This window comes from Sapajus apella, unplaced genomic scaffold (assembly GCF_009761245.1).
Source record: "Sapajus apella isolate SASKATOON/1434 unplaced genomic scaffold, GSC_monkey_1.0 scaffold114, whole genome shotgun sequence".
NCBI lineage: Eukaryota > Metazoa > Chordata > Mammalia > Primates > Cebidae > Sapajus > Sapajus apella.
In genome coordinates, this window is record NW_022437054.1 from 5133832 (window position 1) to 5148293 (window position 14462).

At 40.2% G+C, this 14462-nt stretch overlaps 1 protein-coding gene across 2 annotated transcripts in view; it reads left to right on the forward strand.

Moving 5' to 3' along the window:
• CRYL1 (crystallin lambda 1) overlaps nt 1-14462 on the forward strand; it is a 124232-nt gene that overhangs the window by 12642 nt on the left and 97128 nt on the right. For both annotated transcript variants that reach the window (XM_032260134.1, XM_032260135.1), the window contains exon 2: nt 271-378. In XM_032260134.1, coding sequence (XP_032116025.1) covers nt 271-378 — 108 coding nt within the window. The remainder of the gene's footprint in view (nt 1-270; nt 379-14462) is intronic.

Here is a 14462-nt window from a genome sequence, read left to right on the forward strand (position 1 = left end):
CCAACCCTTCTTCCCCCTCTCTCACTCCCATCCAGCCCTGGTTAACCATCATTCTATTCTCCCCCTCCATGAGATAAACTTTTTAGGTTTCACATGAGTGAAAACGTGGTATTTATCTTTCCGTGCCTGGCTAAAATGTGTACTTTTAAGATATTTATTATTTTAAGAATAGGATACTATGTAATTAAAAAAAAAAACTCACTCTGGGTTAGGAATGAAAAGCCATTCAATATTAAATTAACTTGAATGCTTTCTTTTATCTCCCTTTAGTGGACTCATTGGGCGAAGCTGGGCCATGCTGTTTGCCAGTGGAGGCTTCGAAGTGAAACTCTATGACATTGAGCAACAGCAGATAAGGAACGCCCTGGAAAACATCAGGTGGGCCAGCCGGCGCGCTCTAGGAAGAATGGAAATGGGTCTGTCTCTCTCAGTTGGGCTTGTTTGTCATATCCTCAAGGCTGTACGTATCTGTGATGTCACTTTTTCATCTGATGGCTACTTTAGTGCCTCTGAGTTGGTAAAGGCCAGGCCAACAGTGGCTGGAATGTGAATTCATACTGGGGAAGGGCTCCCATGGGGAGGAAAGGACCCTTCTGGCTGAGGGGATCTCCATCAAGCATGAGTGACTTTGCAGGCTTCTCCGGCTGTGTGCCCAGGGCTGGAGGGCTGGGGTTTCCTGCTTGTATCTGGGCATGAGGAACTCGCTTCCAGCATGTAACAGCCAGAGCTGCAGGGGCATTACAGTTTAGGAACCGAGGTCCCGCAGCTTGTTTTGACCTGTCGATCTAGTAATGGTGGGGCCCAAATGAAAACCTGCTGAACTTTAGTGAGAGGTTTGGCACCCATGTGAGAGGACAGACCTGTCCTGTTTATGTGGGTGTCGTTAACTGTGACAGCGGTACTAGTTAAAGGTGTGAGAGTGGATGAACTCACCAAATGCTGAGTGCCAAGAATGTGGAGGGCTGTTTTAGGGATGATAGTCACAGGAATCAAAGAAATGCTGAGAATGAGGGAGCTCAAGGACAGGGAAAAGAAGCCGTTGCGGCGTGCCCAGAGGCAGAGGCACTGGCGTGGAGCACCCTCGCCGCACAGTGCGGCCCCCTGCGGCGCTGTCACATAACACGATTCTGACCATCTCAGATATGCTTTCTGTTTAGCTGGTTATTATCCTTATTTGGAAGATGTCTGTGAATATATAACTTGGATTTGCATTTTGGTGCAACAAAAATATGCTTCCTTTATTGTTTACATTTTGAAAAGACTAATATGTAGGGTATGATGCTGAACTATAGGCATTAAGAAATTATATACCCTAATCCAGTGCTGGTTTTACAGATTAAGAATCTGAACATGGAGAAGTTAAGTTACTTCTTCCATATTGTTACAAATGGCCAACGCCAGGGTAAAATGTCAATCTAAAAAACAAAAACCTTGGCCAGGCGTGGTAGCTTACATCTATAATCCCAGCACTTTGGGAGGCTGAGGTGGGAGGATCACTCGAGGCCAGGAGTTTAAGACCGGTATGGGCAACAAGATTCTATGGGCATTCTGGAATATATTCTGGATACATTCTTTAGATCTTTCTTCCAGTTCATCTACAGAAAAAAAGAAAAAATTAGCCAGGGTGTTGGCGCTCATCTGTAGTCCTAGCTACTCAGGAGGCTGAGGCAGAAGGATTGCTTGAGTCCAGCAGTTCCAGGCTGCAGTGAGCTGTGATTGCAGCACTGCACTCCAGCCTGGGCAGCAGAGTGAGACTTTGCCTCAACATAAAGAAAATAATAAAATACAAAACCAACCAGACAAAAACCAAAAGTAAAACAATCATCACGAAGCCACTCACATAGACAGTATGGTTTTAGAAGGAAGGGAACTTGGCATTTCAGTACCAACTACCTGCCAGCCATGTTCTGTTCACTAGGGATACATGGTGAATAGTGTAGACACAGTCTCTCCTGCCACAGAGCTTATGGCCTAGTAATCTTACTGTATTAAATTCTCATAATAAGCCCTATGAGGTGATATTATTGACATTGTTTTATGAGAAAACTTAGGTCTATGAATGATCAGTAACTTCCTCAAAGACATACTAAGACATAAGATTCCAGCCCTGGTCTGTCTGACTTCAAAGACGTGTTGAGCATCTTCACCATCCAGCTATACTATTTGCTTTATAGAGATCCTGCAAATATTATTAAAAAAAATTTTAGGACTACTTCTCTCCCCATATTACTTTTAATATAATATTTGATATACATAAAGTAGATTGTTTATGTAGGTTTAGGAGGAATAATAATAAAACCAATGACATGACCCTACCACCCAACCTAGATTTTGAACATTATCAATACTTCGTATGCACCTTTTGGATCTCATCCCCCTGCCTTCCCACCAGAGGCAATAAATATCGCATATTTTATATTTGGTGTTTTCTTGCCCTAAAAAATCCTTTAATCATGTATATGTATCCCTAAAGACATGCTGCTTAGTTTTGCTTATTCCTGTGCTCTATGTAAAAGACTATTTCTGTAATACAGCCAGGTTATTGCTTATAGCTGTAGTATGTCTATTTTCACTGCTATATCCTATTCTGTTGTGTGAATTTGCTATAAATTATTTATCTCTTGTCCTTATGATGAATGTTGTAACTTTTTCCAGTTTGGGGCTATTGTAAACATTACTGTTATTAATATTCTTGCATATACCTTCCAGTAAATGCAAAAGTTTCGACAGGGTACACACCTAAGAGTGAGACTTAATGGATTTCTTTTCACTGCAGAGATTCTGATTGCATGGACATTGGACCACCTCATTTTGCCTTCCTGTCTTTTAAATCTCTATCATATTTTCTATCTCCCTATGTTTTTGGAATATATTCTGGATACGTTCTTTAGATCTTTCTTCCAGTTCATCAATTCTTTTTTTAGCTCTGTCTAATCTGCTATTTAAACCATCTACTGAGTTATGTCAATAATTTAATTTTTTATTTTAAAAATTCAATTTACCGTTTTCCCAGACATACCTGTTCATTTTCATAGTCTCTCATTATTTCCTTATTCATTGTGATTCCGTTTTTCAAATATTTGTGTGTTCATATCTTTGTGTATTTAATACACAATTGTTTTGTATTATATATCGGATAACTCCAGTACCTGAGGTTGTCTGAGATCAGATTCATCAGAATCAGATCCTGAGATGAAGGTTCCTGGGCAGCTGATTTACTGAGGAAGTGCTGCCAGGAGAAACCCATAAGGGAATAGGTGAGAGAGGATTAAAAGGAGGAAGAAAGCAACTAAGGGCATGATTTCAGGAGAAGCCTCATGCTCAACAAGACTCTATGGGCATTCTGGGACAGAGTGCACTGCAAAGTTTGTTATCCCTTGGAACAAGGGCTGAGCATTCACATTCCTGCATTAGTCATTGACTACGAGCCTTCCTGGGTGACTATAACCTCACAGGCATTTCCAGTTCTTGTCTGGGTCCAGGGTAGGACCCTGAGGAGGGCTGCAGCTGTGAGCCTTTGGAGCCCAGGTGGGCTCCAGACAAGGGACTGGCAAACTCAAAAGCTGGGGGCTGGTGAAGGGGATTTAGACGAACCTGGGTGGAGCACTAGTGGACTTCACTGTAGCACTTCACCACTAAATTGGGGGGGTTTAAATAAAAAAGCTTTTTTGACTCACTTTTTCATACGTTCGTTCATCAAAAATACTGGTTGAGCGCCTACTATGTGCTGGGCACATTTTATCACTCGGGTTTAAGCAATAGGCACAACAGACTAAGATCTCTGATCTTGAGGAAGTCACATTCTATGTGAGAGAGAGAAGCGTCGACACATACATAATATAAAACAAATTACTGAAATGTATGGTCTGTTAGAGCAGCAGTTGACGAAACGTGGTCAGCTGGCCCCATCTGGCCTGTGGCCTGTTTTGCATAGGCTTTTCAATTCCTAAGTTTTGGCTTTAAAAGCAAAACTAGTTTTTATTTCTAAAGAGCAGTTTTAAGTTCACAGCAAAATTAAGAGGAAAGTACAGAGATTTCCTACACAGCCCCTGCCCTGAAATATACACAGTCCCTATCCCCCACATCCCCCACCACAGTGATACATTTGTTGTAATAAATGAACCTACACTGACACATCCTTATCACCCAAAGTCCATGGATGACATTAAGATTCACTAGGTATAGGCTGGGCATGGTGGCTCACGCCTGTAATCCCAGCACTTTGGGAGGCTGAGGCAGGCGGATCATGAGGTCAGGAGTTTGAGACCAGCCTAACCAACGTGATGAAACCCCATCTCTACTAAAAATACAAAAATTCACTGGGCATAGTGGCATGCACCTGTAATCCCAGCTACTCAGGAGGCTGAGGCAGGAGAATCGCTTGAACCCTGGAGGTGGAGGTTGCAGTGAGCCGAGATCTGGCCACTGCACTACAGCCTGGGAGATAGAGTGAGACTCTCTCCCCACAAAAAAAAAAAAAAAAAAAAAAAAAAAAAAAAAAAAAAATTCACTAGGTGTAGGCTGGGCACGGTGGCTCACACCTGTAATCCCAGCACTTTGGGAGGCAGAGGCGGGCAGATTGCCTGAGCTCAGAAGGTGGAGACCACCCTGGGCGACATAGTGAAACTCTTATCTTTACTAAAATCAAAAAAATTAGCCAGGTATGGTGGCGGGTGCCTGTAATCCCAGCTACTCAGGAGGCTGAGGAATGAGAATCACTTGAGCCTGAGAGGCAGAGACTGCAGTGAGCCAAGACTGCGCCATTGCACTCCAGCTTGGGTGACAGAGTGAGACTCTGTCTCAAAAAAGAAAAAGAAAAAGATTCACTCTGTGTTTATGTTCTATGGATTTGGAGAACTGTATACTGGCATGTATCTACCCTTGTAGTATTACATGGAATAATTCCACTGCTCTAAAATTCCTGTCTTCTTCCTTTCCATCCCTTCCTTCCCCTAGCCCCTGGCAGCCACTGATCCTTTTACTGTCTCCATAGTTTTGCCTTTTCCAGAATGTTATATAATTGAAATCATACAGTATGTAGGCTTTACAGATTGGCTTCTTTTACTTAGTAAGACACATTTACATTTCCTCCACGTCTTTTCATGGCTTAAGCTTGATTGCTATTGCATTGCCTGGATGAATCACAATTCATTTATCCATTCATCCACTGAAGAACATCTTGGGTGCTTCCAGGTTCTGGCAATTATGAATAAAGTTGCTATACATTCAATATCCAGGTTTTTGTGTGGACATAAGTTTCCAGCTCCTCTGGGTGGATACCAAAGAGCACAATTGCTAGATGATATGATAAGAGGATGTTTAGCTTTGTAAGAAATTGCTAAACTGTCTTCCAAAGTTGTTGTCCTATTTTGCATTCCCACCAACGATGAATGAGAGTTCCCATTGCTCCACATCCTCACCAGCATGTGGTGGTGTCAGTACTCCGGATTTCAGTCATTCTAATAGACATATAATGGTATCCCCTTTTTTAACTTGCATTTCTCTGATGATGTACGATGTGGGCATCTTTTCATATGCATATCTGCCATCTGCATATCTTTTTTGAGTACTTTTTAATTAAAAATTTTTTTTGGCTAAAAGAGAAGCCTTGAAACTTTTCTTTCTGCATTTGCTGCATTTCTTTTTGCGACTGTCTATGCATAAAAACTAGTTTTATGAAGGATCCTGCATTTTGAAAAGAGAGGCCCTTTAGGGATTCTGGTCCATCACCGTGCTGGAAGTAGAAGTCTTCAGATAGTCTTGAAATAAATTTTAAGCCTCAGTAAAAATATCTCAAAGTTACATAGTTCTTTTATTGTCATGCAGGAGAAAAAAAATACTCCTTGATGAAGCACTAATTCTAAAAAAGAAACTGTGAGGCAAAAGGATGTTCTCAGATCGAATCAAAAATTTTTTTTTTGAGACAAAGTTTTGCTCTTGTTACCCAGGCTAGAGTGCAATGGCATGATCTTAGCTCACTGCAACCTCCGCCTCCTGGGTTCAAGCAATTCTCCTGCCTCAGTCTCCCAAGTAGCTGAGATTACAGGCACAAGCCACCACACCTGGTTAATTTTTGTATTTTTAGTAGAGAAGGGGTTTTACCATGTTGGTCAGGCTGGTCTCGAACTCCTGACCCTCAGGTAATCCAACCACCTTGGCCTCCCAGAGTGCTGTGATTATAGGCGTGAGCCACAGAGCCTGACTCAAAATGTTTTTAAAAGACATCACAGGAAATGTAACACAAACAGCTTAATATTTGGTTTTATGATGTACCCCAGAGCCTAAAATGCAATAAAAAATGTATATATAAATAAAATATTTGGTTTTATGGAGGTGATTTAGGGAGCAAGAGGAAGTAATTTATAGATAATAAAAAAGTCATTAATTTTTATAATTGTAAAGAACATTGAGAATTTGTGGTCTTCCTAAGTAAATTACATCTATTTAATTAAATTCATCTTTTATTCCCACATTAAATAGTTTGTGTGCAAATGAGCATAGCAAGCTCCACTTTGGAAATCGTGGCTGATAAAAATGCTTCTCCTTCTGTCCTTAGGGGCTATCCTGGCATTTCAGGATGCCTGGACTTTGTTTTATATTTTATTTGTTTTGAGACAGTGTCTGGCTCTGTCGCCCAGGCTGGAGTGGGAACATGTGATCTTGGCTCACTTCAGCCTCCATTTCTTGGGTTCAGTCGATCCTCCCACCTCAGCCTCCCAAGTAGTTGGGATTACAGGGGTGTACCACCATGACCAGCTAATTTTTGTATTTTTTTGTAGAGATGGGGTTTTGCCATATTGGCCAGGCTGGTCTCAAAGTCATCCACCTACCTCAGTTTCCCAAAGTGCTGGGATTACAGTTGTGAGCCACTTCGCCTGGTCAGGTGTGGATTTGTAATCAGTTTTCTGGTGACATTATCTGCAACAGGTAGGTTTGGAGCTGAGAGACATTAGCTTCACAGCTGGCCCAGTACTGGGGAAGGAGAGTACCTCTAAGGGAAGAGGAGACCCCTGAATCCCTGATTCGGTCATGCTTTAAGCCAGCCCCAGGTGAACTCCAGACAAGGGGTTGACAAACTGTTTCTGTGAAGGCTAGATAGTAAATATTGTAGGCTTTGCAGGTCATGTGGTCTCTGTTTCAACTTTTCATTGTAAAGTAAAAGCAGTCATAGACCATCAGTAAACAAATGGAGGTGGCTGTATTCCAATAGATTAACACTGAACTTTGTTCATATAATTATCAGAGTCACAAAATATTATTTAAATAATTTTCTAACTGTTTAGAAATGTAAAAACCATCCTGTATTAGTCCGTTTTCATGCTGCTAATAAAGACATACCCAAGGCTGAACAATTTACAAAAGAAAGAGGTTTAATGGACTCAGTTCCACATGGCTGGGAAGGCCTCACAAACATGGTGGAAGGTGAAAGGCACGTCTCTCACGGTGGCAGACAAGATAACTTGTTCAGGGAAACACTCCCCTTTATAAAACCAGCAGATTTTATGAGACTTATTCACTATTATGAGAACAGCATGGGAAAGACCTGCCCCTGTGATTCAATTATGTCCCACCAGGTCCCTCCCCCAGCACATGGGAATTATGGGAGCTATAATTCAGGGTGAGATTGGGGTGGAAACACAGCCAAACCATATCACATCCTTATCTCATATGCCTTATAAAAATAGGCGATGGGCCAGATTTGGCCTGTAGGCTTGCCCACTTCTACCATAGATGTTTCAGTTCTGTTATAATTTCATCTTTTATATTGTAAAGCCAATTCCAACCCACTTGTAACTAAGAGAAAAATCCCACAGTTCCTAATTGAAAGTCCTTTGTTCTATTTCTTGGGATGTTTGTGTTTTAGGCCTTAGTTTTAGATGCATCATTGAAGATTTTGCCACTTTTAAAGCCCTTTCAGGCATCAGGACTGCTGATGCTGACTAATGAAGGGTTGTGGGTAAGGTTTTGTTTTTTTTTTAACCAGGTTAAAGACTTCCTACTATGCTTCATTAAGAGCTGTATTTCTTAATATCACTGGTGCCTGATTAGACTTAACTTTTAGATACTAGTCTGTAAGGTTTTTGAACCAGAAAAACCAAAATAACTTATGACTATTAGCAGTCATATTCTAGAAAAAGCAAACGTACTGAATTCTTAAATACCTAGGATTTTAAAGGCGCACATATAAATCTTTCTTCAATAGCAGTGACTTTATTTTTGTAACTCACATATGTTTAAGCTGGGTTAAATATGCAGAACTGGGTGTACTTGTTTGGTAGAAAATGGGGAGCTTAGGATATCTTGTGACCAACTACCTCTTCCTTCTCAAACACCTGGCAAATAACTTCAGGAAAATCCAGTTACGTTGTGTCACATTGCACCCCGTAGGAAGTACTGGATTCTTACTCTTGAGTGACTTTTAAGTAAAGTGACCTGCTTATCTTCCTTAAATCACAAGATCTTTGAATGTACCATTCCTGCACAGAGAGTCCAAGGAAAATGACTGAGACCAAACTTTGCTTTTGTAAATATTTTGGTCAGGGCAATGAGTTCTGACACCAGGAGGTTAACGATTGTGAACTCTTGTCAACAGCAACACTGCGGATGACCCGCAGTGTTTAGATGTTCAGAAACCCAAGGTTAAAATGTCCCTGACCATATACAGGCAAAAGGAATGTAAGGAGAACCAACTTTAGCCTTCTGTCAATAAGTATAAATGGTGTATCTCCCTGATTGAGTTGCATCAACTGTTGGGTCCAAATAACGTGTTCCCCAAAGGCATCTTCCCTGACACTGTTTTGTGGTCTTTGTCTACCACTGTAGGTTGTGGGCTCCCTCAGGACAGAGACCACACATCACACTGCCAGCATCCTTCATTATTCAGTGTTGTGTGGTTTCTGTACTGGCGGTTATGGATGCAGAAATAAGCAGCACGCATGTTTCCTGTCCCCAGAGCCTGAACCTATTAGCTCAATAATTTTTTAAAAATATACTTTAAGTTCTGAGATACATGTGCAGAACATGCAGGTTTGTTACATAGGTATACACGTGCCATGATGGTTTGCTGCACCCATCAACCCGTCATCTACATTAGGTATTCATTCTAACGCTATCCCTCCCCTAGCTCCCCACCCCTGACAGACCCCCGTGTGTGATGTTCCCCTCACTGTGTCCATGTGTTCTCATTCTTCAACTCCCACTGTTCAACTCCCGCTTATTATTTTTATTTTTATTTGAGGCTGAGTCTCGCTCTGTCACCAGGCTGGAGTGCAGTGGCACAATCTTGGCTCACTGCAACCTCTGCCTCCCGGGTTCAAGCAATTCCCCTGCCTCGGACTCCCAAGTAGCTGGGACTACAGGCGTGCACCACCACACTTAGCTATTTTTTTGTATTTTAGTAAAGACAGGTTTCACCATGTTGGCCAGAATGATCTCCATCTCCTGGCCTCATGATCTGCCTGCCTCAGCCTCCTAAAGTTCTGGGATTACAGGAGCGAGCCTGTAATCCAACCAAACTTCCACTTATGAGTGAGAACATGCAGTGTCTGGTTTTCTCTTCTTGTGTTAGTTTGCTGAGAATGATGGTTTCCAGCTTCATCCATGTCTTTGCAAAGGTGATGAACTCATCCTTTTTAATGGCTGCATAGTATTTCATGGTGTACATGTGCCACATTTTCTTTATCCAGTCTATCATTGATGGGCATTTGGGTTGACTCCAAGTCTTTGCTATTGTGAACAGTGCTGCAATAAACATACATATGCATGTGTCTTTATAATAGAATGATTTATATTCCTTTGGGTATATATCCACTAATGCGATTGCTGGGTCAAATGGTATTTCCGGTTCTAGATTCTTGAGGAATCACCACACTCTCTTCCACAATGGTTGAAACAAACAGTGTAAAAGCGTTTCTATTTTTCTACGTCCTCTCCAGCATCTGTGGTTTCCTGACTTTTTAATAATCTCCATTCTAACTGGCACGAGATGGTATTTCATTGCATTTTGATTTGCATTTCTCTAATGGCCAGTGATGATGAGCTTCTTTTCATGTTTGTTGGCTGCATAAATGTCTTCTTTTGAGAAGTGTTTGTTCATATCCTTTACCCACTTTTTGATGGGGTTGTTTGTTATTTTTCTTGTAAGTTTGTTCAAGTTCCTTGTAGTTTCTGGATATCAGACCTTTGTCAGATGGATAGATTGCAAAAATTTTCTCTCATTCTGTAGGTTGCCTGTTCACTCTGATGATAGTTTCTTTTGCTGTGCAGAAGCTCTTTAGTTCAATTAGATCCCATTTGCTAATTTTGGCTTTTGTTGCAATTGCTTTGGTGTGTTGGTCATGAAGTCCTTGCCTACACCTATGTCCAGAATGGTTTTGCCTAGGTTTTCTTCTAGGGTTTTTATGGTGTTAGGTCTTATGTTTAAGTCTTTAATCCATCTGGAGTTAATTTTAATGTAAGGTGTCAGGAAGGGGTCCAGTTTCAGCTTTCTGTATATGGCTAGCCAATTTTCCCAACACCATTTATTAAATAGGGAGTCCTTTTCCTATTGCTTGTTTTTGTCCAGTTCATCAAAGATCAGATGGTTGTAGCTGTGTGGTGTTATTTCTGAGGCCTCTGTTCTGTTCCATTGGCCTATATATCTGTTTTGATACAATTACCATGCTGTTTTGGTTACTGTAGCCTTGTAGTATAGTTTGAAGTCAGGTAGTATTATGCCTTCAGCTTTTTTTTTTTTTCTTTGCTTAGGATTGTCTTGGCTATATGGGCTCTTTTTTGGTTCCATATGAAATTTAAAGTAGATTTTTCTAATTCTGCAAAGAAAGTCAATGGTAGCTTGTTGCGAATAGCATTGAACCTATAAATTACTTTGGGCAGTATGGCCATTTTCATGATGTAGATTCTTTCTATCCATAAGCATGGAATGTTTTTCCGTTTGTTTATGTCCTCTCTTATTTCCTTGAGCAGTGGTTTGCAGTTCTCCTTGAAGAGTTCCTTCACACCCCTTGTAAGTTGTATTCCTACGTATTTTATTCTCTTTGTAGCAATTGTGAATGGGAGTTCATTCATTATTTGGCTATTACTGGTGTAAAGAAATGCTCATGATTTTCGCACATCGATTTTGTATCCTGAGATTTTGCTGAAGTTGCTTATCAGTTTAAGGAGATTTTGAGCTGAGATGATGGGGTTTTCTAAGGATACAATCATGTCATCTGCAAACAGAGACAATTTGATTTCCTCTCTTTCTATTTGAATACTGTTTATTTCTTTCTCTTGCCTGATTGCCCTGGCCAGAACTTCCAATATTATTTTGAAAATACTATTTTGAATAGGAGTGGTGAGAGAGAGCATCCTTCTCTTGTGCCAGTTTTCAAAGGGAATCCTTCCAGCTTTTGCCTGTTCAGTGAGGTATTGGCTGTGGGTTTGTCATAAATAGCTCTCATTATTTTGAGATATGTTCCATCGATACCTAGTTTATTGAGAGTTTTTTTTTTTTTAAGCATGAAGGGGTGTTGAATTTTATCAAAGGCCTTTTCTGCATCTAATGAAATAACCATATGGTTTTTGTCATTGTTTCTGTATATGTGATGGATTACATTTATTGATTTGTATCAGCTTGCATCCTAGGGATAAAGACGACTTGGTTGTGGCGGATAAACTTTTTGATGTGCTCCTGGATTTGGTTTGCCAGCATTTTATTGAGGATTTTCACATCGGTGTTCATCATGGATATTGGCCTAAAATTTTCTTTTTTAGTTATGTCTCTGCCAGGTTTTGGTATCAGGATAATGCTGGCTTATAAAATGAGTTAGGGAGGAGTCCCTCTTTTTTTTTTATTGTTTGGAATAGTTTTGGAATAAATGGTACCAGCTCCTCTTTGTACCTCTGGTAGAGTTCGGCTGTGAATCAGTCTGGTACTGGGCTTTTTTTGGTTAGTAGGCTACTAATTACCGCCTCCATTTCAGAACTTGTTATTAGTCTATTCAAGGATCCAACTTCTTCCTGGTTTAGTCTTGGGAAAGTGTATGTGTCCAGGAATTTATCCATTTCTTCTAGATTTTCTAGTTTATTTGCACAGAGGTGTTTATAGTATTCTCTGATGGTACTTTGTATTTCTGTGGGATCAGTGGTGATGTCCCCTTTAGAATTTTCTGTTGTGTCTATTTGATTTTTCGCTCTTTTCTTCTTTATTAGTCTGGCTGGTGGTCTATCTATTTTGTTGATTTTTTCAAAAAGCCAGCTCCTGGATTCATTGATTTTTTAAGGCATCTTTTGTGTCTCTATCTTCTTCAGTTCTGCTCTGATCTTCATTATTTCTTGTCCCCTGCTAACTTTTGAATTTGTTTGCTCTTGCTTCTCTAGTTCTTTAAATTGTGATGTTAGGGTGTTGATTTTAGATCTTTCCTGTTTTCTCTTGTGAGCATTTAGTGCTATAAATTTCCCTCTAAACAATGCTTTGGCTGTGTCTCAGAGATTCTGGTACATTGTGTCTTTGTTCTCATTGATTTCAAAGAACTTATTCATTTTTGCCTTCATTTAGTTATTTACCCAGTAGTCATTCAGGAGCAGGTTGTTCAGTTTCCATGTAGTTGTGTGGTTTTGAGTGAGTTTCTTAATCCTGAGCTCTAATTTAATTGCACGGTGTTCTGAGAAACTGTTAGGATTTCCATTCTTTTGCATTTTCTGAGGAGTGTTTTACTTCCAATTATGTGGTCAATTTTAGAATAAGTGTGATGTGGTGCTGAGAAGAATGTATATTCTGTTGATTTGGGGTGGAGAGTTCTGTAGATGTCTATTAGGTCCACTTGGTCCAGAGCTGAGTTCAAGTCCTGAGTATCCTTGCTAATTTTCTGTCTCACTGATCAGTCTAATATTGACAGTGGAGTGTTATAATCTCCCACTATTATTGTGTGGGAGTCGAAGTCTCTTTGTAGGTCTCTAAGAACTTGCTTTATCAATCTGGGTGCTCCTGTATTGGGTGTATATATATTTAGGATAGTTAGTTCTTCGTGTTGCATTGATCCCCTTATCATTATGTAATGCCATTCTTTGTTTTTTTTTTTTTTTTTTTTTAATGTTGGTTGGTTTAAAGTCTGTTTTATCAGAGACTAGGATTGCAACCCCTGCTTTTTTTATTTATTTTTTTCTTTCCATTTGCTTGGTAAATCTTCTGTCCCTTTATTCTGAGTCTATGTGTGTCTTTGCACATGAGATGGGTCTCCTGGATACAGCACACTGAGAGTCTTGACTATCCAGTTTGCCAGTCTGTGTCTTTTGATTGGGGCATTTAGCCCCCTTACATTTACGTTTAATATTGTTATGTGTGAATTTGATCCTGCCATTATGATGCTAGCTGGTTGTTTTGCCCATTTGTTGATGCAGTTTCTTCATAGTGTCCATGGTCTTTAGAATCTGATATGTTTTTACAGTGGCTGGTACTGGTTGTTCCTTTCCATGTTTAGTACTTCCTTCAGGAGCTCTTGTAAGGCAGGCCTGGTGGTGATGAAATCTCTCAGCATTTGCTGTCCATATTTCTCCTTTGTTTATGAAGCTAGTTTGGCTGGATATGAAATTCTGGGTTGAAAATTCTTTAAGAATGTTGAATATTAGCCATCACTCTTTTCTGCCTTTTAGGGTTTCTGCCAAGTGATCCACTGTTAGTCTGATGGGCTTCCCTTTGTGGGTTACCTGACCTTTCTCTCTCTAGCTGCCCTTAACATGTTTTCCTTCATTTTAACCTTGGTAAATCTAATGATTATGTGTCTTGGGGTTGCTCTTCTCAAGTAGTATCTTTGTGGAGTTCTCTGTATTTCCTGAATTTGAATGTTGGCTTGTCTTGCTAGGTTGGGGAAGTTCTTCTGGATAATATCCTGAAGTGTGTTTTTCAACTTGGTTTTATTCTCCCTGCCACTTTCAGGTATACCAGTCAAACGTAGGTTTGGTCTTTTCACATAGTCCCATATTCCTTGGAGGGTTTGTTCATTTCTTTTCATTCTTTTTTCTCTAATCTTGTCTTCCGGCTTTATTTCATTAAGTTGATCTTCAATCACTGATATCCTTTCTTCTGCTTGATCAATTCAGCTATTGATACTTGTGTATGCTTCACAAAGTTCTTGTGCTGTGTTTTTCAGTTGCATCAGGTCATTTATGTTCTTCTCTAAACTGGTTATTCTAGTTAGCAACTCATCTAACCTTTTTTTAAAGTTCATAGCTTCCTTGCATTGGGGTAGAACATGCTCTTTTAGCTTGGAGGAGTTTGTTATTACCCACCTTCTGAAGCCCACTTCTATCAATTTGTCAAACTCATTCTTTGTTCAGTTTTGTTCCCTTGCTGGCAAAGAGTTGTGTTCCTTTGGAGGAGAAGAGGTGTTCCGGTTTTTGGAATTTTCAGTCTTTTTGCGCTGGTTTTTCCCCATCTTTGTGGATTTATCTACCCTTGGTGTTTGACGTTGGTGAGCTTCAGA